The 26,497-nt window shown below is 43.4% G+C and overlaps 1 protein-coding gene across 4 annotated transcripts in view; it reads left to right on the top strand.

Annotated features, from left to right (window-relative positions):
* Positions 1 to 26,497, top strand: part of CAB39L (calcium binding protein 39 like) — a 64,856-nt gene that overhangs the window by 14,129 nt on the left and 24,230 nt on the right. For 3 of the 4 annotated variants that reach the window (XM_069970019.1, XM_069970021.1, XM_069970022.1), the window contains exons 2-4: positions 18,902 to 19,043; positions 21,578 to 21,742; positions 23,632 to 23,750. In XM_069970019.1, coding sequence (XP_069826120.1) covers positions 18,933 to 19,043; positions 21,578 to 21,742; positions 23,632 to 23,750 — 395 coding nt within the window. In that variant the 5' untranslated portion in view covers positions 18,902 to 18,932. Of the gene's footprint in view, positions 1 to 910; positions 1,180 to 18,901; positions 19,044 to 21,577; positions 21,743 to 23,631; positions 23,751 to 26,497 lie in introns of those variants that run through there. The other variant, XM_069970020.1, reaches the window with a different exon arrangement.

Here is a 26,497-nt window from a genome sequence, read left to right as displayed (position 1 = left end):
TGATCGTGCATGCGTGTGCTGGGTTAGGGCCTCAAAAGTTCTAGGAGTGTAAGTGATTTTCTTGGATGTGTATATAGTGTTGTACTCTTTATAACTATGATGGAACCATCATACCATAGTGCTATACCACCTCAGCCATTGATTGGCTGGGCCAGCAATTACTAATCTGATCTAAAAAGTCCTGTGCAGAAGGATCCTGGCTCTGAAAAAACAGCAGAGGAGCCAGAAAGGTGAGTATTGTGTTTTGTTTTTTACTTTTACCACTTGCCTAGGCAGAATTAAAAAAAAAATAATACAATATTTCCCAGATAACCATTTAAGGGTTAAACTCTAGAGATGAGCGAACCTGGAGCATGCTCGAGTCGATCCGAATCTGAACTTTCGGCATTTGATTAGCGGTGGCTGCTGAAGTTGGATAAAGCCCTAAGGCTATGTGGAAATCATGGATATAGTGATTGGCTGTATCCATGTTTTCCAGACAACCTTAGAGCTTTATCCAACTTCTGCAGCCCCAGCTAATCAAATGCCGAACGTTCGGGTTCGGATCGACTGGAACCCGAACCCGGTTCGCTCATCTCTATTAAACTCCCTTTGCAATCCTTGCTATGTAGCCAAGTATATATCATTGCACCTAATATCGTCCTTTGTCTCCATAACCAGCCTGGCAGGGAGAGAAATGCTCCAAACAGAGGGGGCAGCGGAGTCCTGTTCAGGTATTGCTCTTCCTTCCTTGTATAATGGCTTCAGAATGTGAGCTATTCATTCCCAGGAGAGGTGAACTGCAGCCAGCAAGGCGGATCACTTCTGGAGCGCGCTCTGCTGCCGCCGCCGCCGCTGCTGCTGCATGTGGGGACTTTAACCTCAGAAGATTCTCTTGGCAGAAGCTTTATTTTGTCTTTTGTCTTACACACATTCCTGTGATGAGCAGCTAAGTTCAGCAGAGAGAGCTGGTTCGACCAGAAGCAGTACCGCCTATATCTGATGGAACAAGAGAGAGTCTGAGCACTGGAAACTGGAGTGGAAATTTACTGCTGCTCTCCACCACTGCAAGCCATCGATTAGGTGCAGAGAGTCCTGGGGATGCCAGCTGCCCATCACAGGGACCAGGATAGAGACCAGACTGGGGATATGTGATCCGCCTCTTATCACCATTGGCTAAGGTGTCTCGCAGGTCTCTCAGTAAGTACTGCTGAATCTATGCCAGCTATAGAGCATAACCCAGCTGTGTGCTCGGATATAGCGTGCTAACTAGGAAGTGCTGCAAATGGGTTTTCTGATGAATTTCCTTTGTCTATAAGAGCTGACATTAGCGCTGGGGCGTTATGCAACCAGTTATTTCACGTATGTGTGTAGCTGCGGAATGCAGGAAATGTTCAGGAGTGACAGTGACAGGTGCATGTCACCTGTACCATCTATACCTTGCAGACTCCAACCATAGTAGAGATGAGTATATGCCATGCTCTGATAGCTCTTTCATATCACAGTCACAGGAAATCAGCACGTTATTTTATACCTCCTGTTGCATATATATATAGCACCCACATAATCTGCAGCTCTGTACATGAAACCCCACTATCTCAGACACATATGTTAGCTTATAGGCCTGACTTTAACATACTCGCAGCGGGATGACAATCCCACTGTTAGTATGGAATCTCTTTGAAGTGACAATGAAGCTATCCCCATTGGATTTGGCTGCAAACTCGCAGCGTGAATTCGGCTGTGGATATGGTATGTGTGAACCCACTCTAAAAGGTAGTATGTCACAAATGTTATTGTTTTGATATTTGTGTCCCTTTTTTTTCTTTTCGAAGGAATCTTACTACAGTCATAGGCTGTATCCATGTTTTCCAGGATTGCCTAGGGCTGGATCCAACTTCGTATTCAAATATCGAGCGATCCAACTCAAGCAACTACAGGGAACTTGTTGCGGTCACTTGTGGGTTTCAGTGTAACCCTATTCATATAAAAGGGGTACACATGTGAAAAAAAAAACTGGTGTCAGAAAGTTATACAGATTTGTAAGCTGTATGTCTTGCAGGAAGTGGTGTATTCTTTCCAGTCTAACACCTCTCTCCGCACCACCATGAAAAGAACTGTAGCAAAGCCTCATAGACAGTTCCTGTGATGGACAGAGGTGGCAGCAGAGAGCACTGTGTCAGACAGGAAAGAATAAACCACTTCATGCAGGACATACAGCAGCTGATAAGTACTGGAAGACTTGAGCGTTTTAAATAGAAGTAATTTACAACTGTGTATAATGTTTTGACACCAGTTGATTTTAAAACAATATTTTTTCCAACAGCGTACCCCTGTAAATAAGGCCCAGATGCACAATAGGCAGTGGAACAAGGTGCTTGGTGGACTCACCATATAAATAGCTCTATCTTAATCTGACACCCCAAAAGGTGTTTTGTATATGCTCTTTGGGGGGCATTTTTGTTTTTGTTTATAGGGTGTAAAAAATCATATATTGCATGTTTATTTTTCTGTAGAAAATGATCTCTTGTTATTCAAACTTAATAAGGAAAACGCCAGTCTTGTGATCTTGGTTACAGGCTTTAAAGGGGAACGCCATATTTGTTAGTGAATAGGTCGTTCAGAATGTAGTAATAACTTTTCTTACTTCACCAATTTGCAGATAAGGAGCTCACGAGGTTCCTCATGCTCCTTCCCACTCTTTACCCTTATGAGTAGCAGACAAAAACATGGTTTAGTAGCAATACTCCAAAGTCATGCCCACATGTGGTGGCCAGTGGCCGTATGATGATATCAGAATTATTGGCAGCATTGTGCAGCTGTTGGCCACCGTGGTTTTAGATGCATGCATTTGGTCACCCAAAAAGGTTGAAAATTTATTGTTGAACAATTCACACTTAATATACCGTACACAAATAAATGCTTTAAAAAACATCATAATATACCCCACCCTGGCACATCCACTGCCATACTCTGTACTGTTAGTCACGTCCTACTTAACTTAGCATCTGCCCGGCCAACTAGTGAATACATTACCTGTCCGCGCTCCTAGCTGCTTCTTTGGCTCCAAGGATTAGCTGAGTGGGACGCCAGGGAGCCGGAGAAGTGGGCTGGAGTGCAGGCAGGTAATGTATTAGCCCTGCAGCAGTGGGTTAAGGGGCTTTACATTCTCACAGCACACACAGTATGAGACCGGCCGTTCCATGGCCTGGCCGGGTCACAGAACGGCCAGTCTCAGAAAAGATCATCCTGATCTTTAGGGCCGCAGAGTTCTGATGCGGGCGCATCTGTGCGCACCCGCATCAGAACTCCCCACTACACACTATGGATCAAGCAACCGGAGCCGCTCGCTCCATAGTGTGCCCTGACAGGGTTTTCTGCGGCCGCTACTCACTGAATTTACTCCGTCCGGGATTCCATAGAAGGCAAAGCAACATATATTTTCGTAAGAAGTACGGCTGTTGTTGCCGATTGCCACAACGGCCATGCTTTTATGAAAATATACGTTGTGTGAACATAGCCTTAGGGCCCTATTACACAGAACGATAATCGGACGAATCACACACAACGATCAGCCGATTAATATGATCATCAGCTGATCGTTGATATAGATTTGGACCTATAATTGTCGGGCACCGACCGCGCATCGCTACATGTAATAGCGGTGCACGGCCAGCAGCTGACAATTTGCAAAGTACATACATTACCTATCCATGATCCAGGGCTTCTCCTGCACTCTGCTTCTCCCCGGGTTCTGCGTGCTGCAGCTTCACAGCGGCCTGTTAGCTAAGACAGTCCACTCTGAAGCTGCAGTGTGCGGGACCCAGGAAGAAGCAGACCGCAAGAGCCCTGGACCATGGACAGATAATGTATGCCGTTAAAGCAAGGGCTGCAAGGACATCGGTAACGATGTCCATGCAGCTCTTGTTAATCAATTATCGGGCCGTGTAATAGACCCAGTAAACGAGCGCCGATCTAGCAGATCGGCGCTCGTTTACAGTTATCGGGCCCCCATCGCCCATGTAGTAGTACCCTTAGGCTATGTTCTTACATCATATGAGACCGGCCGTTCCATGACCCCGCCGGGTTACGGAACAGCTGGTAGTGCAGTACCGGCCGGATGATCTTTCGGGCCGCAGAGTTCTGATGTGGGCGCATACATGTGCGTCCACATCAGAACTCCCCACAGCACACTATGGAGCTTGCGGCCGGAGCCGATTGCTTCATAGTGTGCACTGACATGGTTTTCTGCGGCCGCTATTCACTGAATAGCGGCCGCAGAAAACTGATATGTCAGTTGTTTGCAGCGCCGGGAGGGATCTCGGCCAGAGCATATACTATGTGTATATGCTCTGGCCGGGATCCCATAGAAGGAAAGGTAACGTACAACGGCTGTGGTTTTACGAAAATATATACGTTGTGTGAACATAGCCTTAGGGTGTACAGAGTTCATACCAGTGTCAACACTAACCTATTCACCAGAACTAAATAGAGCATTGATCGAAGCAATTGATCTATGCTCAGTCTATTCGTAGGCACAGAGAAGTCGCGATTATGAACTATATAAAAGTGAGGCTAAGCCTTCTACTGTGTAATGAATGGATCTCCATGCAGTACTTGTTAAGTACTTTTCCCCAGGTGCATTTTATTTAGAACTCCTTACAAGAAACCGCTCACTTGGAAAAGTCTTGTGTTTCCTTTAAAATGTCCCCCTTGTCTGGATTTGGAAGGGAACGCATGTCCCTTTAAATGCCCGTCCCTGAAATTCTGCAGGTAATGTAACCTTCATCGTCCTGACAAGTCACACTTGTTTTCCCAAGTCTCTAGGTGCACTTATCCCTGAGCCGACTCCGAGTCTTGTGCCCTTTTCTGCGGTAGGATAACTACATAAGCACTGTGATGGGGATGGATGGATGGCTTCTAAAAAGAGCGCAGTTCAGATAGAGAAATCGTATGCCAAGGGACTTTAAGAATATATAGAGGAACCAGTTGTTTCCACTGCTTTAGCACGGAAGTGAAGAAGGTATCGGCCTTAGAATAGAATCAATGAGTAATAGAAGAACTTGTGACCAAGGAGAATTGAGCACTCGGCAGAATAAAAAGCAAATTTTCTTATTTATATGATGGGTCTTTATAATAGGTCTGGGCTAAGCTGATGTATAGGAAAATCTGGTAAATCGTATTATCTATTGCTTAGAAACTTGAATTTAATACTGCTTAGTGCTCTCAAATTCCTGGGTTGGGTTATGTCAGCAGAATTGCTAAGCTGCCAACTCCATGTTGAGCCAAAAGGGCCAAAGGCATTGAAAGCGTTCAGCGGTGGAGAGACAGATAGGGATGTCCAGACTAACAGATACATGAAGCTGTCCCCCTTTATTAGTTATGGCAAAATATCAGTCAGGTGGCAACTAGAAAATGCCCATGGCACTTAAGTTTTCTTCCTGTCGTTCTTGCATTCGGAGTACCTCCACTGCCATAACTGAAGTTCCCTCCTTCTTTGCCATGTGCAAAAGACCCAACGACCGATCAATGAATAAGCTAGCGCTGGTTGGTCAGCTGATCGCTGGGATTGTATGGCCCTAAGAGTCATTGTTAGTTGGCCACACACCTCCTTGTGCAAACAAGAGACGTGCGGCTGATGTAAGTGAAGGGACACATAAACAGTTCAGTGACTATCCAAACAGTCTCTTAAAGGCTCCTTATAATGAGCGCTGATCTACTAGATCGGACATCAGCTTGCCTGTCCAAGGCCTGATGGGCTGGCCTCATGTGCACAGTAAACAGGTACCAATCTTATAGATTGGCACTCCTTTACAGGGCCTGTTACAAGGCTCGACAGTCATGCAGGCAGGGCTGTGCAAACAATTGCTGTATCGGCCATACGCTTCCATCATATCACTTATTACACGGAAGATGTGCTTATTACTGGACAACTGAAGGGAGCAGCGGGTCTTCACACTTCTAGGGAGATCTGACTGTGTGTCTGGACCAGAGCTCAACAGGGGAGAGTAGATTAGCTAGTAAATAAAGATTACTGATTCTTTTTATAGCCCCCCCTCTCCCCCCCCCCCCCCCCCCAGAATATATCATCACTCTTATGATTGTGGAGGTCCAACCCCTGGGACTTGTATCAATCATAAGAATAATGGAGATGAAGCGCTGTGTCCTCTTCATGCTTTTCCCCCTCCTCTGGGTCCCTGGGCTGCCTGGCTGTGCAGGGAACTGAATTGAATGACCCCATTGAATAGTCCACAGTTAGTGGGGTCCCAGATGTCAGTCACTCATAATAAACCTAGTCAGCATGTAGTCGGTGTGTGAGTGATGTATGTGCGGCATTTAGTCAGTGTATAAGTGGTGTATGTGCGGCATTTAGTCAGTGTGTAAGTGCTGTATGTGCGTCATGTAGTCAGTGTGTGAGTGGTGTATGTGCGTCATGTAGTCAGTGTGTGAGTGGTGTATGTGCGTCATGTAGTCAGTGTGTAAGTGGTGTATGTGCGTCATGTAGTCAGTGTGTTAGTGGTGTATGTGCGGCATGTAGTCAGTGTGTTAGTGGTGTATGTGCGGCATGTAGTCAGTGTGTTAGTGGTGTATGTGCGGCATGTAGTCAGTGTGTGAGTGGTGTATGTGCGGCATGTATTTAGTGTGTAAGTGGTGTATGTGCGGCATGTAGTCAGTGTGTGAGTGGTGTATGTGCGGCATGTAGTCAGTGTGTGAGTGGTGTATGTGCGGCATGTAGTCAGTGTGTGAGTGGTGTATGTGCGGCATGTAGTCAGTGTGTAAGTGGTGTATGTGCGGCATGTAGTCAGTGTGTGAGTGGTGTATGTGCGGCATGTAGTCAGTGTGTAAGTGGTGTATGTGCGGTGCGTATTCAGTGTGTGAGTGGTGTATGTGCGGCATGTATTTAGTGTGTAAGTGGTGTATGTGCGGCATGTAGTCAGTGTGTGAGTGGTGTATGTGCAGCATGTATTTAGTGTGTGAGTGGTGTATGTGCGGCATGTAGTCAGTGTGTTAGTGGTGTATGTGCGGCATGTAGTCAGTGTGTGAGTGGTGTATGTGCGGCATGTATTTAGTGTGTAAGTGGTGTATGTGCGGTGCGTATTCAGTGTGTGAGCTATTTTATTGAAGGCTTTACACCATCACATGAATATGTTATAAACGTGGAAGTTTCATCTTCTGGCATTGATGGACTCTAGACGCTACAGTAGTGTTATCAGTGTGTGCACCGTCAGTACTTGGCACTCGGGATTAGTGGAAGGAGAGATGTGAGTAGAGCTGGGAAGTAGTGGTGTTATGCAATGTTATCCAGTGAAGATATCCAGTATCTCGTATGAATGTTCCAGGTTGGCAGTAAAAGCAGTTTTCTTATTGGCACGTCTATGGAGCCTTTGGGCTTTTTTACAGGATTTTTAGTGCGGTCCTGGGTGCTCCTTCTCCTGACTGGCTGAGACCTGAAGATACCAACAACCAGTAGACGCTATAAATATCTTAATAGTAAAACTCGTAACATCAACAATGAGACATTACCAATTGAATTGTCTACCACCCACAGACCTGCTGTAGCCACAATGTAAGCACTGACTGCATTGCTTATCTGGGCAAGTATAAGCACTGTCTGGGCCATGTCTGTACTCTATATCTCAGTATTATACAGTGCTTTTAGTGCAGGCATTATATCACACTTGGGAGGGGGGGGGTCTTCAATGTAATGATATAGGCTCAACTAGGGTGGTTGTCTTCTCCATCTAAAACTTTAGCCTGGTAACACCACATGTTCTTCTCCTAGACATGCTGCCTGGTGCACTGATCTCTCTAGGGTGAATTACGTATTCTCTTTCTACATACGTGATAGTAAGTTGGGCCAGATCGACATATACTGGAAACCTTTGTGGGAAGTAAGAATAGCACCGTCTGTGGCTCAGGCTATTGGTATGCCAAGAGCTCTGCTTTCCAAGTTATGAGCAACAAATGACGTAGATTGGACATGTATAATGCCTACCAACAGCAAAAGGACAAGGTTGGGCACCACAGAGTAACAACTGGGTGCTAGTCCACCTCCTACCAATAATTACATTGAGAATTGAAAACAGACAAGCAGGTAAAAAAGGACTACACAGCCAAGTCACAAAACAAATCTTTGCAGACACCTCCAAAAATTCTAAAAACACTTAAAAATATATAGTCTTATCACCACTGGCTTTGTTATAGCACAGAGTGCCCTTATTCACCCTCATATAGTACGAACGAGAACAAGCAACAAGGTTAAACACAAATCAGAAGAAATGTGGCTACAGTGAGCAGGTACTGCATAAAGAGCCACAGATGTAAATACAATAGCAGCTAAGCCTAAAGGCCATGACTAGCAGATACAGTGCTAATGCAAAACAAGGTAGATAGGCAAACCCTAATACAAAGCAGCATCAAACAGATCAATGAGAACCATAGTTCCTGTTCCCAGGGTGGGTGTGGGGAGAAAATTCACACGCGTTCCGTTCTGCAAGAGAACTTCCTCAGGGGTCTGCAAGAACTTTCCTGAGGAAGTTCTTGCAGAACGGGACACGTGGGAATTTTCTTCTCACACCTACCCTGGGAACAGCAACTATGGTCCTAATTTATCTGTTTGAGTAGCACTTTATCTACTAGTCATGGCCTCTAGGCTTAACTACTATTGTATTTGCACTTTATGCAGTATCTGCTTACTGTAGCCATGATATTATATAGTTTAAGTGTTTTTAGAATTTTTGAAGGTGTCCCATTATTTGTTAATGAAGAGAGGTCTTGTGACTTTGGCGGTGCAGTCCTTTTATACTTGCTTCTCTGTTTTCAATTCTCGATGTATAATGCCTATGGCACAGTACTTTAAGGGAATCAGAACAAGCTTCATGGCCTGTGTGAAACCCGTTCTTCACTCTCTAACTAACAGCAGAGCCATAAGTCATATCAAAGACTCATTTTGCAGCAGTTGTTCTTATGCGATGTTCTAATCAGGTTTCCCCCAAATATGCTGGAAACATGTCCAATACGGTTGCCAATGTGTATACCGCTGTGTATTGCCAGCAGGTTCCTAAAGTTTATTGGGCCAAACATGGCCAACTGGTGAGTACGTTGTACTGTTTATTGAACATATATGTTTTTTTTGCAGAATTAGGCCTGGTCTGCTGAGTTTTTGAGTCCCACAAAATGAACATATGTATTCAGATAATTTGCCATTATTTGACTCTTAACAGGCCGCAGTATACAATGCACTACACACTATCAAAATGCATTTACACGTGTGACTATTTCTGTAATAACTAATGATGGTGACGTTTTAATAATGTGATAAACATGTCCTCTCTACATGTAAAAGGTAATGGCTCTGATTCACTATTATGGGTGTGCTACAATTGTCATATCTGGAACAAGACTGTTATAGAACCCCCCTGTATTTCTCCCTGTAGTAGTCTGAGCGTGTAGCCGGACCACTGCTGCCAAATCTTGTAAGAACTGAAGACTTGTCATAACAAGATGTCAGCGATTTCCTGTTACTGCTACAGGTGTTACATTTATGACCTCATACAGTGATGACTGTGATATCCTGTGCACAACTACACTGTCATAGTGATGTTTAGGCTAGGTTTACTTTATATTTTTGCCTCCATCCATCTCCCATTGATTGGAAAAGAGGGCCGTTTGTAGGACAAAAAGGCAGGGAAACCTAAGACAAGAAAAACATAAAAGTGGGGTATGTGCCAGCATTATGAATGCCTGTGAATCTGCTGTATCAATTGTAATTCACAATTATATTTTTCAGGACCTCCAAATTTGCATTTTTTTTGCATATGGAGAAAAAAAGATTTTTTTCAAATTGACCTCTACCTAGTTCTGTGATAGAAGAAATCTCGGCATAGCATTGTGAAGTTATAAATGGGTCATGGTGAGACCACAATGGGGCCTTGTGTTCTCTTATTCCAGTATTTCTATGTCTCAATCTGGCATTGTGATTATAAATGGGGCAAATGGAGAATTGTGATGTCACAGTAAGGCATTGTGCTGTCATTATGTCATCAATGTCATATACCTGGACATTGTAAAGGCAAAATCCAGCATTGGTGAATCACTATTGTTGGTGGTCTCCAAGATTTGAGTACTTCCAGGACTCTTTATAGGTAATGGAGCAGCGACTATAGAGTGCTCACTGCACATGGGGTTTATAGAGCTCCTTTTGAATTTAATGATACATTGCTATGTAGTGAGCTCCCCCTAGAGGACTGGAGGTTTTCTCCTAAACTGCTCTGTGGAAGAATTTCCAGGTACTACTGTGTTTCCCCAAAAATAAGACAGTGTCTTATATTAATTTATGCTCCCAAAGATGCGCTATGTCTTATTTTCAGGGGATGTCTTATTTTTCCATAAAGAAGAATTCACACTTATTGTTGAAGTAAACAAAATGAACATTTATCATATATATCTATCATATAGTAGTTGTCATCACAAACTATCACAACTAGATAACCCACCATCTTCCTCCACCCCCCTCCCGGGGGATGCCTTATTTTTAGTGGGATCCCTTATTTTAGGCTATTCTGTAAATTCCTCACTATGCCTTATTTTCTAAGGATGTCTTATTTTCGGGGAAACAGGGTAGGAGCCTTCCCCTTAAGTGCACCAGTGACCTGTAGAAATCACATTGGTTAAGCCTGTGATCACAAGATGATTTGCAGAATGAAATGGCTGTACAGAGAACAAGAACTCCTTTAGCACTTGCTTAAAGATTTCTAATACTGGAATCATGACTCATCAGAGCGATCTGCCATTGATGTGAATGGCTTTCTTTATCTAACATATAATCAGATTATCGGACTGGAAAACAGCCCAGCGGGAGTATATTGATATGAGATGTGGGAAAACTCAATGCAAATCCCCTATGAAAGCAGCAACAAAAATCTACATGTGTGGCTTTTGATACTGACAAGTTGAACTGATTGATATATAGTTTTGTATGGATCACACTGCGCATAAGCGGCTATCACTCTTGGGACTTCCAAACATTGCTGAGTGCTGAGCCCCATAGAGAATAAATGGTGCACCAGCCACATACTCTTCATTTGCCTAAGGGACAGTTTTTCTCCACTTTGGTGATCATGGGGTTCCCAGTGGTTGGACCCTCATCAATCATCTTCTTATCCCCTATGCTTTTAGATAAAGGATAACTTTGGAAGTTGGGAATAGTAATTTTAATAAAGGGTCAAAGAGGAGTTGTGGCTCAGTATTTGTGCCTCACTCTGTCACACCTCACCACTGCTTCCTCCTCTCTTTTCTTCATCAATAATCTTGGCTGCCTGCATTCCTGCTTGCTCAGCTGTCAGCTAGTGTCTCTGATTGCAGATCAGTCCTCTGTAGGCAGTTTATATCTGAAAGGAATAGATATAGTTGAATCTTCCAGCCCATATGTGTTGGAGTGATGGTTTAGAGGTTAATCATCTGTGTAGAGACCAACAGTTTTTTTTTCCTTTTGTTTGATTTCTTGATTTCTCTGATGGAAATAAAATAGTTATATATTTTTTGTTGTAATATTTTTAAAAGTCCAAAGAATTCCCAATCAGGTCTAAATTAGCTCCAGCACATTTGGGCTAGGAGATTCAACTAAATCTGAGTGTTTATTTCAGACATGACTTGCCTAAAGAGACTGATCTGCATTTAGAGACACTGTCTGACAGCTGAGCAAGCAGGAGGCCGGGCAGCAGAGATTATTCATAAAGAAGAGGAAGGAGTGAGGAGAGGTCAGAGTGCAGCACAAACGCTGAGCCACAACTCGTCTTTGACTCTTCATTACAGTAGGAGACCACAAATTAGCAAAAGATAACATGCTTACTAGGGGACTACCAGTTACAGCACACTGTCAGCACCTTAGGTAGAACCCGGGTGCTGACAGATTCCCTTTAAATTTTTTGTAGACATGTAACATCCTGGTTATAGGTGCAGTGAACAATTGTCTCCGTGTAGACAACAATACCCACACTGTCCCCTAATCTGTGGCACTGAACACTAATGGTCCTTTTACACAAAACGAATATTTGTTCAAATCTGCGCAATCGAATTTGAGTGATTATCTGCTCGTGTAAATGCAGCTGATGATCAAGCGATGAGAGAGAAATTGTCGCTGGTCTCTCGCTGATAATATGCAGATTGCTTAGTCTAAATAGTCTTTCGCAGATTCAGCCTACTTAAAGGGAACCATTCACCCTGTGGCCCTGGCAGAAACTGACATACAGTGACATAAAGGTCAATATACTTACCACATCGCTCCCGGTCCCGTCCCGGATTCCGTTGTTGACACAGAGAAATCGCCGATTTTTCTTCTCGTGGCCAGTATGGTAATGAGCGTCGCCGGGCCCGAAGTCCAGCCTTCTCCCCACCTCCGACACTCGATTGACGCCGGGTCTTCTTCCTCCTCGTCTTCTTTCCTCTCGCCGGATCCCGCGCAGGCACCGTGACAGTCGTTTTCGGTGCATGCGCAGTTCACAATTGAAGCCGCTCCGCAGCTTCACTGTTTACTGCGCGTGCGCCGATTGTCTCGAGCACGTATCCTGTTTACCGCGCAGGTGCAGAAGAGGTGACAAGACCATCGCAACGGCGCCTGCGTGGGAATTCGTCTGAAGACTGAAGACGTCAATCAAGTTCCAGGAGGCGTGAATGGGCGGCGACGAGAAGAGGACCTTATGAATAAGTTGGACTCGTCGGTCGTTTCCTATGGACGTTGGACTCATCTTAGCTCATTACCATAATGGGCGCGAGAAGAAGAATCAGCGATTTCTCCGTGTCAACAACGGGATCCGGGACGGGACCGGGAGCGATGTGGTAAGTATATTGACCTTTATGTCACTGTATGTCAGTTTCTGCTGGGGGCCACGGGGTGAATGGTTCCCTTTAAGAGATCTTTAAGTGATTGTAAAAACTATTTTTTGAACAATGTATCTCTTTGTTTAAATGCTGATCGCCATAAAGAACAAATCGGGTGCTTCAAAATTGTTTGATGAAGACGCAGACCAGATTAGTTATACGTAGTGCTAGCTTTGTATGAGCCTCGCCTAGGAGTTGATAAAACATTAGTGAAGCATCCAGACTGCTTCCTGTTTTCTAGTTGTATTATTCACCTCATCCATATGATATACAGCCTATACCTAAACATCCAGTTACATGTGCAGAGCCCAGCAATCCTTCTTGTTCCCGGTGAATATTGTGCAGCTTTATTATGAAGAGCCTCTAGTGGGCTAGAGCGCAGTTCTTCATGTCAAGAGCAGATTCTTCTCCAATGAAGTCATTTGTATGCCTCAAATAATGCCAAGATCTAAATGGTGAGATGGCAACACAGAGAAAATAGATGACAAACAGAAAATGTGATAATCGCAGCGTGAATCGGTAACCACCGCTCAGCACTATGGGGGAGATTTATCAAAGGGTGTAAAATTTAGACTGGTGCAAACTGCCCACAGCAACCAATCACAGCTCAGCTTCCAGCTCTGGTGAAAGGAAAGAGGAGCTGTGATTGGTTGCTGTGGCCAGTTTGCACCAGTCTAATTTTTACACCCTTTGATAAATTTCCCCCTATATGTCTGCCAGGCAGTGGTACACGCATTAGTCACCACTGTCCATCTGGTTGTCAGATCCATGTAAAGATAGCCTTAGATAGTCTTATCACCCAAACCGGTTACCCTATAACAATCTTGGAAATGCAAGATCAGCTAGACCACGACACCCACATTTCCCTTTCTTGATTTTAACCTGAAACCATGGTACTCGAGAACTGTCCACCCTATACAATATTTGCAATAAAAAATAAATAAAAAAAAAACATTTAACGTTAATAGGGTTCTTCAGGATCATTCGGAAAGCCTTTGTTTAAGTGGTCAGGACTATTATTAAAAAAAAATAAAAAAAAAATTTCACTCAACAGTATACCTTTTGTTTCAAAAGATTTGTAGAATCCTACATGGCTTACTTAGAGAAACGCTTCAGAGTGGTAATAGTTGATTTTTGTGCTCTCACCTCTGTCTCTGAGCCCCTGAGAGCCCCTCCATGGTGCACAGCTATCTCTCATTTAGAGATGAAAAGGAAGCCTTGATTTCCCTGTGAGGAACAGTGTACATCACCTTGAGCCAGCAGACTGGCTCAGCTTTCAGGGACACAACCCAGGATTTTTCTTCCTCTCTCACTCACTCATCTCTCTCCTGCACATAGCACATGATAACCCCATGTAATTTGTACTGATCCTGCTGTTACAAGAGATACATTTCCCCTGACAACAGGCAGTGCATAGCAGATTGCAGATAAATGAGACACCTAGTGGCCATGACTTTAAGAGTGCGTTCACACCTACAGGATCTGCAGCAGATTTGATGCTGTGTTCAGTTATTTAAATGAAATCTGCTGCAGAAAATCAGCTGCAGATCTTATAGGTGTGAACGCACCATAAAGCTGTTTTATGGTGCGTTCACACCTACAGGATCTGCAGCTGATTTTCTGCAGCAGATTTCATTTAAATAACTGAACACAGCATCAAATCTGCTGCAGATCCTGTAGGTGTGAACGCACCCTTACTGGGCTGAAGTGGAACCTCACAGCTTACAGTCTTACAGCTGTGTCTGACAGCTTTAACTGGGTAGTAAGAAAAACAGAACAAAATTGTTATGTTTTTCTTACTACCCAGTTAAAGCTGACACACTGTAGGGACACCCCCCAACTGGTAACACCCACTTGGCTATTTACTCCTGCATTACTAGTAATAGAATAATAGAAGAACAGCACATCACAGCTGTAAGACAGAATGTTCCAGAATTGTTATTTCATGTGGAATCTAAGTATTTATGATAACAGACAGGTCAGGAGAGCTCACAGGTCCTCTGTGCGGACCCCAGGGGCTGTTTGACAAGATTTCCTTTTAGGATTGCACTCGTACTAACAGATATATGCTAGTACACTATAATTAAAGCACCAAAATTACAAATCTCATGAGTTAAAAGAAATCAGTAAAAATAAATGCACATTTTTTTGCGATAAATAAACTTTAGTTCATATAAACTCAAAATCTTTAAATAATATTAACATAATTGATATTATTGTGAGCAGTCTGGACATTTTTATTTGTAGTATCATTTATGGTTATTGGTATGTGGTATAAAAAATCTATACATATTAAAGGGAATCTCTGGGCAAAGCTAAAAAATCTGGAGGGGGGGAGTCACTGCTGACAGTCCCCTGCTGGGCTCCTGAAGCTCCTGGTCTGGTGACATTACGGCCCCACTCAGAAATGCCCGCTCAGCCAATCAGTGAGTGCGGCGGGACACCACCCCAGTCTCTCAGTCTCTGACTAGCTGAACTGGTAGTTGCAGTGGTGCCATGACAAAACAGGAAGCCGGGAACTACATGAAACCGGTGACTGTTTTCAAAGCTGGTGATGCAGTGCTGTGGGACAGAAGGACAGGTAAGTATAGCTTCTTAATGGGGGGAGACGCTTTGGAGTTCGACATGCCCGATCCCTTATTCCCACGGGACTGCTGTCAGGAGGTATTACTGTCGGTAGACAGCCATCTAAGATGCATGGCTGCCTTAAAGGGGTTATCCTGTGCTACACAAACATGGCCCCTTTTCCCCCCTCTCCAGTTCAGGTGTGGTTTGCAATTTGGCTCCATTTACTTCAATGGAACTGAGTACCAAACCCCACCCAATCTGGAGACAAGAGAGGGGGGAAAGTGGCCATGTTTTTGTAGCGCTGGATAACCCCTTTAACATCGTCTACAAGGAACAGGCAGTGCTTTGGAGCAGATTCATTGATAGCAAGAAACCCTTCAGGGCATCAGACATCAGTGTTATGTGAAAATCTATATTATTTGTATAAAAATATACAGTTGTCATGTTGTATGTGTTAAAAGTCATATTTGTGATTAACCCCTTTAAGGCCTACTCCCCATAAGCTCACATACTTCAGCTAAATATTCCGCATAGTATGGGTGTTTTTGTTTTTGCTTTCTTATGTTTATTAGCAACCATGTGAGCAGTTCATCTGTGTACAAGTGTTGCCATTCTTTGTAACCCTGCCAGTATCAATGAGGCAACCCCGGCCTTTAAGTGGGCACTAATGGAAAGCACAAGTGTTTTTACCATCCTTACCCAACAACAACAGCAGTCACCCTATTGTGGGGGCACATTCTGGTACATTTACTGTGCCCATCCTCCCAGTGAAGGGTTACTTGTCATCACCCGGAGTGACATGTGTTTGTGGCTTTGGGCTTTGTCATGCGTGCCATGTGACAGACTGGGCAGGGCATCAGTTTCATGTTGACACTGCATTCATTGTGTTTTACTGGTGTATTTTTAATGAATGTTCTTTATGTTGATTTTGCTTTTAGCCACATGGGAATAAAGTTATCGGGTTTCATCCTTTTTATAGTCCATTCCAGTATTTCACCAGGGATTATGGGTCCATAAACAGGACACTACTCACTTTTATATACAGCATATTCCTCAAAACTGCAAGCTTGTGTGGACGGGATCCGTTATAGTAAATGCTGTCTGTTACATCTTTTTTGATCTTTTTACCTTTCCCTGGTCTGCTAACCAACTTAAAAACGTGTTATGGAGAGATTGGTGAGAAAAAAATGTAAAAAGTACCAGCAAGTGTACTGCAACCAGTTTCTCCAAACTGGAGAAATAATCATATATATTCATTTTCAATATTTTTTAGTGACAACTTTTTTTCAGAAATAAAGTGCAATGCGTGTGGAAAGGCACAAGCGGTCACACAGAGCACGGTGCAGTCTGGCAGTGACTAATGCATCAATACAAACATGGAGCGAAACAGACTAACAGGCATAAAGGGAAATGCTTCAAATGTAGTTTTAAGCTTTTTAAAAGTTGTACAAACTCAACACAAATTAGTTTTGTCATTTATAACCCACAAATTATTTCATAATACATTACACTAGACACAAAAAAGCCCTGGTATGACTAGGTCAACAATAACATAATAAAGTTCTGACCACTGGAAAGTAACAATGAAAAAGGGAAAATGAACTGGCTGTGAATGCAACGGATTATCTATCTTGTCTATCAGTCTATATACAACAGTCTCAGCAATATATATATATATTCTGTAGCATCACATCATTATGTCTGTTAATCTATATACAGCAGCATATCTGTCAGTCTATATACAGCAGCATCATATCTGTCAGTATATAAATACAGCATCATATCTGTCAGTATATAAATACAGCATCATATCTGTCAGTCTATATACAGCAGCATCATATCTGTCAGTATATAAATACAGCATCATATCTGTCAGTCTATATACAGCAGCATATCTGTCAGTCTATATACAGCAGCATCATATCTGTCAGTCTATATTGTGTAGCATCATGATGTCAGTCTATATACAGCAGCATATCTGTCAGTCTATATACAGCAGCATCATATCTGTCAGTATATAAATACAGCATCATATCTGTCAGTATATAAATACAGCATCATATCTGTCAGTCTATATACAGCAGCATATCTGTCAGTCTATATACAGCAGCATATCTGTCAGTCTATATACAGCAGCTTCATATCTGTCAGTATATAAATACAGCATCATATCTGTCAGTATATAAATACAGCATCATATCTGTCAGTCTATATACAGCAGCATCATATCTGTCAGTCTATATACAGCAGCATCATATCTGTCAGTATATATACAGCAGCATCATATCTGTCAGTCTATATTGTGTAGCATCATGATGTCAGTCTATATACAGCAGCATATCTGTCAGTCTATATACAGCAGCATCATATCTGTCAGTATATAAATACAGCATCATATCTGTCAGTATATAAATACAGCATCATATCTGTCAGTCTATATACAGCAGCATCATATCTGTCAGTATATAAATACAGCATCATATCTGTCAGTATATAAATACAGCATCATATCTGTCAGTCTATATACAGCAGCATATCTGTCAGTCTATATACAGCAGCATCATATCTGTCAGTATATATACAGCACCATCATATCTGCCAGTCTGTATACAGCAGCATCATATCTGTCAGTATACAGCAGCACTTTGCCTCTCAGTCTAAATACAGTGACATTTCAGCATTGTATCGGTATAGAGACAACACACTGGGTACTCCCACATCATTTAGCTTATTACAGATTAATGTATATTAATGACCCCTCAAATGTTTATATTCAGCTTCCTTTTTCCCGTCGATAGTAAATATAAAGCCATTACCCTTTTCTGCTTGATAGAGCCAATATTTGGCTATAAAGCTCCAGCAATGGTTATGTAACTGCCCCCTTGTGACTGTAATCTGAGCAGAGTGCTTTCATTTGGCCTAATGTAGTTTTTATTCATATTAGTGAGGTCACAGAGCTCTCCCGTCTTCCCTGCTGCATTTACGTATTACCAAGAGATTGATCAGGCCGAGTGTCATATGATATCCACCAGGGATGGAGTTATTTGTTTTAATGCTATTAGGGAAATACTGCAAATCCCACGATTGATGTGAGTCTGATACATGTAGGATTCAGGGAGATGAATCAAATGGCTTTTCATATGTTGGTGCTATCAGAGATCATTGACATCAGGGCTTTGTACTGTGTTATTTGCTATCGTTCTCACATTTAGAGAGCAGCATTAGCCAGTGAGAATATAGGGAGTTTTTAAATATCAGCAACCTTTAAGTCTACTTTTTTAGACAAGTGTAACAACAATCTAAACATTTATATAAGTATATATTATATAAACCAGATGTCTCTCTAGTGCCACCTATAGGTAACTACGGACAGGTGACACGGGCAAGGTTTTATACAGGAGAACTGGTACCTTCTAAGAACCTTGCAGAAATAGATTGTAGTCTTGTCTAATGTTATGTTCTGTCTTCTTTTTAGGAAACGATTACACTGACACAGAACAAGAAAAATGAAGAAAATGCCTTTGTTCAGCAAATCCCACAAGAATCCTGCAGAAATTGTGAAAACTCTGAAGGAAAACATGGCCTTATTAGAAAAGCAGGACAAAAAGACCGAGAAAGTAAGAGCTTAGATATGTCATGAGACTGATTATCATCTCTGCTATAACACATCCATTGTCTCTAGCAGAAGAAGGAAGGATGCCGTCTTGGCTCATTGGTTACAGATTCCCCCTAGCGCTGTTGGGATCCTGAGTTATACTAAAAGTCAGATTTTTGCTGTTCTTTCTAATGTTTCCTACAAGCACCAGATTCCTTACCCATTTAATATTTAGATGGGGGTCAATTCAGGGCAGCTCAGATCTGTACGTCTTTTAATACAACATAAAGGGGGTGTTGTGGCTACTATTTATTACTTGATCACTCTTTGTAATACCACATTAATCAGCTTAGTTCTATTAGGCTATGTTCACACACATTGCAGTTTCTTTGCAGTACTGTCATACTATTGCAGCATTGTCACAGAAATTATTGCAGTACTGCAACAAAATAATGCAATGGAATTACTCAGTAGTGCAATAAAATAATGCAATGAAATTACGCAGTACTACAATGTTACATTGCAGTGTGTGAACACAGCGTAAGGTCGTCTCTTTTTTTTTTTGTCTTACGAAAATCTTTTTCTTTCAAATCAATTGGTGTCAGAAAGTTATATAGATTTGTAATTTACTTCTAATAAAAGAAGTCTTCCCATACTTATCAGCTGCTGTATATCATGCAGGAAATGTTTTATTTTCAGTCTGACTTGGTGCTCTCTGCTGACATCTCTGTCCGAGACAGGAACTGTCCAGATTAGGAGAGGTTTTATATGGAGATTTGCTGCTGTTCTTGACAGTTCCTTTCTAGGCCAGAGATGTCAGCAGAGAGTACCGTGTCAGACTGAAAATAAAACAACATTTCCTGCATGACATACAGCAGATGATAAGTATGGGAAAGCTTCTTTTAATATAAGTAAATTACAAATCTATATAACTTTCTGACACCAGTTGATTTGAAAGAAAAAGATTTTCGCTTGACAACCCCTATAATGCGCTACTCTGCGCTAACGCTACATTTACTTGCACCTTGCTTGCTGCAGATTTGTTAGTTATATTGATCTACACAAAATCAAATCTCAATCGAACACATTACGTGTCAATGCACCCTAAGGTTACAAACCCACTTGCCGGATCTGCAGCGAGTCTCCTTGCTGCGTTTTTGCAGCGAGACTCGCTGCAGATCCTGGCCCTATACTTTCAATAGCAGAGAAACTCGCAGCAGGGATGTACATCCCTGCTGCGATTTTGTCTGCAGCCCGCCCCATTAACCCCCCGGCCGCCGGACATTATACATTACCCGGTCCCCGTTCCTGCTTGCTTCGGGGCTCCCGGTGTCTTCACGGCCTGCCCGGCCAATCCGTGCGCTGCGGCGGGGCAGCGCACTGATTGGCCGGGCGGAACGTGCCGGGAGCCGCTGAAGCAAGCAGGAGCCGGGATCAGGTAATGTATATCGCCCCCAGCCCCCGGCAGCATGATCGCCCCCAGCCCCGCAGCCCCCGACCGCACCATCGCCCGCAGCCCCCGGCCGCACGATCCCCCCAGCCCTGCAGCCCCCGACCTCACGATCGCCCCCAGCATCGCAGCCCCCGGCCGCACGATCGCCCCCAGCGGGCGATCGTGCAGCCGGGGGCTGCGGGGCGGGGGGCTGCGGGCGATCATGCGGCCCGGGGCTGCGGAGCTGCGGGCGATCGTGCGGCCGGGGGCTGGGGGGCTGCAGGCGATCGTGCGGCCGGGGGCTGCGGGGATGGTGGCGATCGTGTGGCCGGGGGCTGCGGGGCAATCGGGGCTGCAGGGGGGCGGGCAGGATATACATTACCAGGTCCCCGCTCCTGCCTGCTTCGGCGGCTCCCGGCACGTTCCGCCCGGCCAATCAGTGCGCTGCCCCGCCGCAGCGCACTGATTGGCCGGGCGGGCCGTGAATACACCGGGAGCCCCGAAGCAAGCAGGAACGGGGACTGGGTAATGTATAATGTCCGGCGGCCGGGGGGTTAATGGGGCGGGCTGCAGACAAAATCGCAGCAGGGATGTACATCTGCTATTGAAAGTATAGGGCCAGGATCTGCAGCGAGTCTCGCTGCAAAAACGCAGCAAGGAGACTCGCTGCAGATCCGGCAAGTGGGTTTGTAACCTAAGGGTAGCTTCACTCGTATTGGATCCACTGCGGATTTTAAGCTACGAGTTTGGTTCTTTTGGTTTCCAAACTACAAAAACATACAGATAGGTGAATTTAGAGAGTGAACCCTAAGGGTGACGGGGACTGATTTGAGTGCTGTACAGTGCTGCAGAGTATGTTGGTGCTATAGAAATAAAGGAATTATTACTATTAGCAGCAAAGGCTTCTCCAGATGCCTGACTGATATCTAGAACAGTGGCAAGGAGTCTGACATTGTCAGGATTACCGTGCTTTGTCTCACTCATATAAGGGGCAAATCTTACCAAGAATTGTGTATGAGAGTCAGTTCACTTACTTAATATTGGCATCGATAAAATAACTGTGTGTATTATTTAGCAATACATGTTGATATTTTTGTGACCTTGTTTTTGTTGGTTTGTAACAGGCTTCTGAAGAAGTGTCCAAATCACTTCAAGCCACAAAGGAAATTTTGTGTGGTACAGGAGAGAAAGAACCCCAGACAGAAACCGTGGCTCAGCTAGCACAAGAATTGTACAACAGCGGCCTGTTGGTGACATTGATAGCTGATCTGCACCTGATAGATTTTGAGGTATGTAGTGGTCTTCTGTTTTTTTTTTCTGCTGTAGGATGAACCGCTACCCTGAAGGAATAAACCACAATGCTTACTATGGTAAGAAAACCAAAGGAAAGTAAATGGATGGCACTCACCAGGTGCTAGCTTGAGAAGAAATCGGCTTTATTTAGGCATGTGAGGAGCGGGGAAGACTGGAATCGGGTGAACGCAGTTTCGCGGCAGACGCCGCTTTTTCAGACCACCACGTGACTCCCACGTCACTCCTTATATACAAAACTTTATACATAGTGAACAAGTGAACATATATATACAAGTTTAAAAACATAAGAAATAACTTATCACACAATGTTTCATAACAAGTTGATGTCATTGCGGGTATTTAATCCCACATTACCCAGCGCGTCATACTTGATAATAAATTCAGTTTCTTTTCATAACAACACATTATGCCTATCTGTCCCATCCTGGGGTTGCGGGACCGTTGCTAAACCTACAAAACTTAAGTGTCCACTATTGCCCTGATGTGCCTCTAACATATGTTTAATCATACGTGGACTCCCCTTCCCCGTCCGAATGGACCTCAAATGCTCAGAGAAGCACTTCCACATGGGTCTGATCGTTTTTCCAATATAGTATCTATTGCATGAACATATTAGTGCGTATACAATGTATCGGCTTTTGCATGTAATTTGTTTGACATTTTTTTAAAATTACTATGGTAAGCACTGTCCAGATGTCCACCACAGGTACCAGAGGTTCCAGGGTTGCCCACACTATTACACCTCTTCCACTAGTCTAAACTGTTGAGATTCAACAGGATGGGTTCATTTTCGTTTTCACCCTCCCATCAGCATGGCGCCACAGAAACCAGGATTCATCTGACCAGACATTGTTTTTCCGCTGCTTGGTGATCCAGTTTTGCACTCTTGCCCACTGTAGTGTTTGTTCGTTTATTTTTTTTATTTATTATCCAGCCAAAATATATAGTTTAGCTAGCTCATTTAGTTGTTCTTTTCTATCTGAAGATTCCTTTCCTTGGGTCATGTGATCTCATGGTGACCCTCTGGATATTTGTTTCTGTGCTTTAGATGGGGGTCACCATCACAGCCAGAAAAAGTTCCTATATGAAGCTGCATGGACTGTCCCACACAAACCCTCCACCTAGGTGGGTGGGGAGAGACAGAAACTCCCATTAGAGTTACTAATGATTATACAGCTAGTGTCACCCAGTTATGATGGCACTAAAAATCTACCCTACCCGACCCTTGTCTTCACTGACATCATCTGTTGGTGGAGAGTCAGGAGGCTCCCATACGCCCTATACTGTCGACCATCTTTAGTGTAAAGTCTATAGGCAACTTCAGCTTATTTATAGATGTAGATAGATTTATAGATATATGAGATGAGTACATTGAGTGCATGAGTACTCCCGGCAGGAAACTATGGTACTGGCTGAAGCTATTTGATGCTGTGCTGATTTATCATGGATTGATAGCAGATTTGAAAGGGAGAGATGCAATTTGGAGCATGAAAGTAAAAAAAGGTGATTGATCTGAGGTGGTATGACCCAAATATAGTAATGAAATGCATGGAAGCAGCAGAGCTGGGGTGAATCAGATGGCACTGCAGGCATAGTGGTGGGGAGTGTGCATTATATAGGCAAAAATAGAGGAATAATACTCCTGACCCCAGGAGACTGCAGGATGCAGGGTTACTTAGTGCCAATATCAACCCATATGTGCAGTATACAGTGTGTCACTATTTAGACCCAGTCAAGAGCATGACAAAACAAAGACACATTGATGTTTGTTTTTTTTGCAATGTTCTCTTTTAATTACTTTTTTGCTTTTTCCTTTTTCTGTCATTGCTATCTAATATTTAATGTGTAATAATTCATTTTGCAGGGTAAGAAGGATGTGTCCCAGATTTTCAACAATATCTTGAGAAGACAAATTGGCACTCGCTTACCCACAGTGGAGTATATTAGTTCCCATCAACATATCCTCTTTATGCTACTCAAAGGGTGAGTAATAGGTTACAATGATACTGAGCATTGAAACTTGAGCATCAAATGAGTAACTGCATAACTTAGACAACTGGGTGACACTAACAGTCCATCTGTAACCGTTACTATATAGCCACTGTCAATTCAAATAACTGTCCTCAATTTGATAGCCTATGTAATTTCTAGCACATTTGTAATTTGTTTCACTTTCCAAAAATGCCCCCCCCCGCCCCCGCCCCTTTTAAAATAGCCTTAAAGTGTCACTGTCGTGAAATTTTTTTTTGCAGAAATCAATAGTCCAGGCGATTTTAAGAAACTTTGTAATTGGGTTTATTATCTGAAAAATGCATTTTTATCATGAAAAAGCAGTTTGAAGCTCTCCCCCCTGTCTTCATTGTTCTCCTATGGAGAGAGCTAAACAAAAGACCAAAACAGGACAACAAAGAGTTAATCTACAAATATCTCACCCGTTATCTTCTTGGACAGTCACCAGTGACCTGTCTGGGCTCAGATTACAGCTGTCACCCAGCTCCGTGCCTGTAAGATTTTTCAGAGTGGATGAAAAAGAGGAAGGAGGGGGGGACCTGGGAAAAGGCTTTTTACATGCAGATAATGGCAGATTTGGCTAATAAACCCAATTACAAAGTTTCTTAAAATCGCCTGGACTATTGATTTCTGCAAAAAAAAAAAAAATACGACAGTGACTCTTTAAGTCTTGGCTTGTAGAGATCTCCCTTTCCTGTAGTCTTTTGTCCACTGCCTGTTGTTAAGAGAAAGCCGACTCTAGTAACAGAGTGACCAAGACAGAACAAAGGTAGTGGGGGTGGAGCTTAGATAGTGTTATGCATAAGAGAGATAGCTAGACTATGTACATGCATTCAGAGCATCCTTTATAGGTTCCACACTGTGCTTGAAAGGTATATCAGGAGTTACCTTTTATCTACCATAAAGATCCTGGCAGCCATCTCTTGTGTAAATACTTGTGTTCTTAGTGTGTTCACAGTGGTGCCTCCTGAATGTAACCTAGCTTGTCATCACTATTATCAGCATCAGTTCACTGCGTAGACCAGGGCTGCTTTTGTCATGTAATTCCTTCATTGCTGTGTTTCTTCTTTCCTTTCTGCTCACATAGCAACTTGCAGGCATATCTATGACACCCTTCTCCCCCCTCCCCCGATGTTGTCTGTAGTAGTATACTGTAAATTATCTGGCATAGCAGAGGATGAGGGCTTAGAATTGGTGTTGTCATGTAAGAATAAAGACGTCCTGGGGTAAATACTGCTGGCAAATAGCCCAGCTGGGGGTGCCATCTCTGAAATGGAGAGAATGAGAAATAGGCTCAATAACAGTAGCGTGTGCACCAGGGCTGTGGAGTCGTGGAGTCGGAGTTGGAGCTAGTTTTGGCTGGAGTCTGAGTTGGAGTCGGAGTTGGACTCGGAAAAAATTGTACCGACTCCGACTCCAGCTTTAAAAAGTCTTTAAAAAATGTAGAACTGAATTTTGATATGAATTTTACAAGTTTTGCTCATGAATATATATTATGAGCAACATTCTAATAGGACACTGGCCCTATTACATAAGGGGGGTCGGGGAATATATCAGTAATAGGACACTGGCCCTATTACATAAGGGTGGTCGGGGAATATATCAGTAATAGGACACTGGCCCTATTACATAAGGGCGGTCGGGGAATATATCAGTAATAGGACACTGGCCCTATTACATAAGGGCGGTCGGGGAATATATCAGTAATAGGACACTGGCCCTATTACATAAGGGCGGTCGGGGAATATATCAGTAATAGGACACTGGCCCTATTACATAAGGGCGGTCGGGGAATATATCAGTAATAGGACACTGGCCCTATTACATAAGGGCGGTCGGGGAATATATCAGTAATAGGACACTGGCCCTATTACATAAGGGCGGTCGGGGAATATATCAGTAATAGGACACTGGCCCTATTACATAAGGGCGGTCGGGGAATATATCAGTAATAGGACACTGGCCCTATTAGATAAGGGTGGTCGGGGAATATATCAGTAATAGGATACTGGCCCTATTACATAAGGGCGGTCGGGGAATATATCAGTAATAGGACACTGGCCCTATTACATAAGGGCGGTCGGGGAATATATCAGTAATAGGACACTGGCCCTATTAGATAAGGGCGGTCGGGGAATATATCAGTAATAGGATACTGGCCCTATTAGATAAGGGTGGTCATGGAAAAGTTGTTGGTCACTATTCGGCAGTTTGTTTCTGAGCTGGAAGAGCCCATTGTGTGTGTGTGTGTGTGTGTGTGTGGGGGGGGGGGAGATCTGTACTGATTTTCTTCCTGGATGCTGGATGACTGTATATGAGCAGCAGTGTAATATGAAGATATCCTGTGTAATATAGAGGAGGAGGAGAAGATCACCTGCTCCATCTAGTCTAGTTCTGAGTTGTTCAGGACATGGAGGCTGGAGACTGGCTGCATCCACTGCACACACAGGAGAAGCTGCTTTATATGTTTCCTTATTCCCTCAGAAGTCGCCCCAGGATCATGTAGGACATTAGGGAGAAGCTGCTGAGCCAGTGTGATAAATAACTCCCCTGGTATATGACTGGCCATTTATGAAGGAGCAGGAGTCTGAAACGGGAGTCGGAGTCGGTCCTGATAAAATTCAGGAGTCAGAGTTGGAGTTGGAGCTGCGGCTTACTGACTCCACAGCCCTGGTGTGCACCCCTTAAAATAATGCAGAATTTAAAAATTCTTTTGAGTG

This window comes from Dendropsophus ebraccatus, chromosome 5, assembly GCF_027789765.1.
Source record: "Dendropsophus ebraccatus isolate aDenEbr1 chromosome 5, aDenEbr1.pat, whole genome shotgun sequence".
Taxonomy (NCBI): Eukaryota; Metazoa; Chordata; class Amphibia; order Anura; family Hylidae; genus Dendropsophus; species Dendropsophus ebraccatus.
The sequence above is the reverse complement of the archived record's forward strand: the minus strand, read 5'-3'. Positions and strand labels throughout refer to the sequence as shown.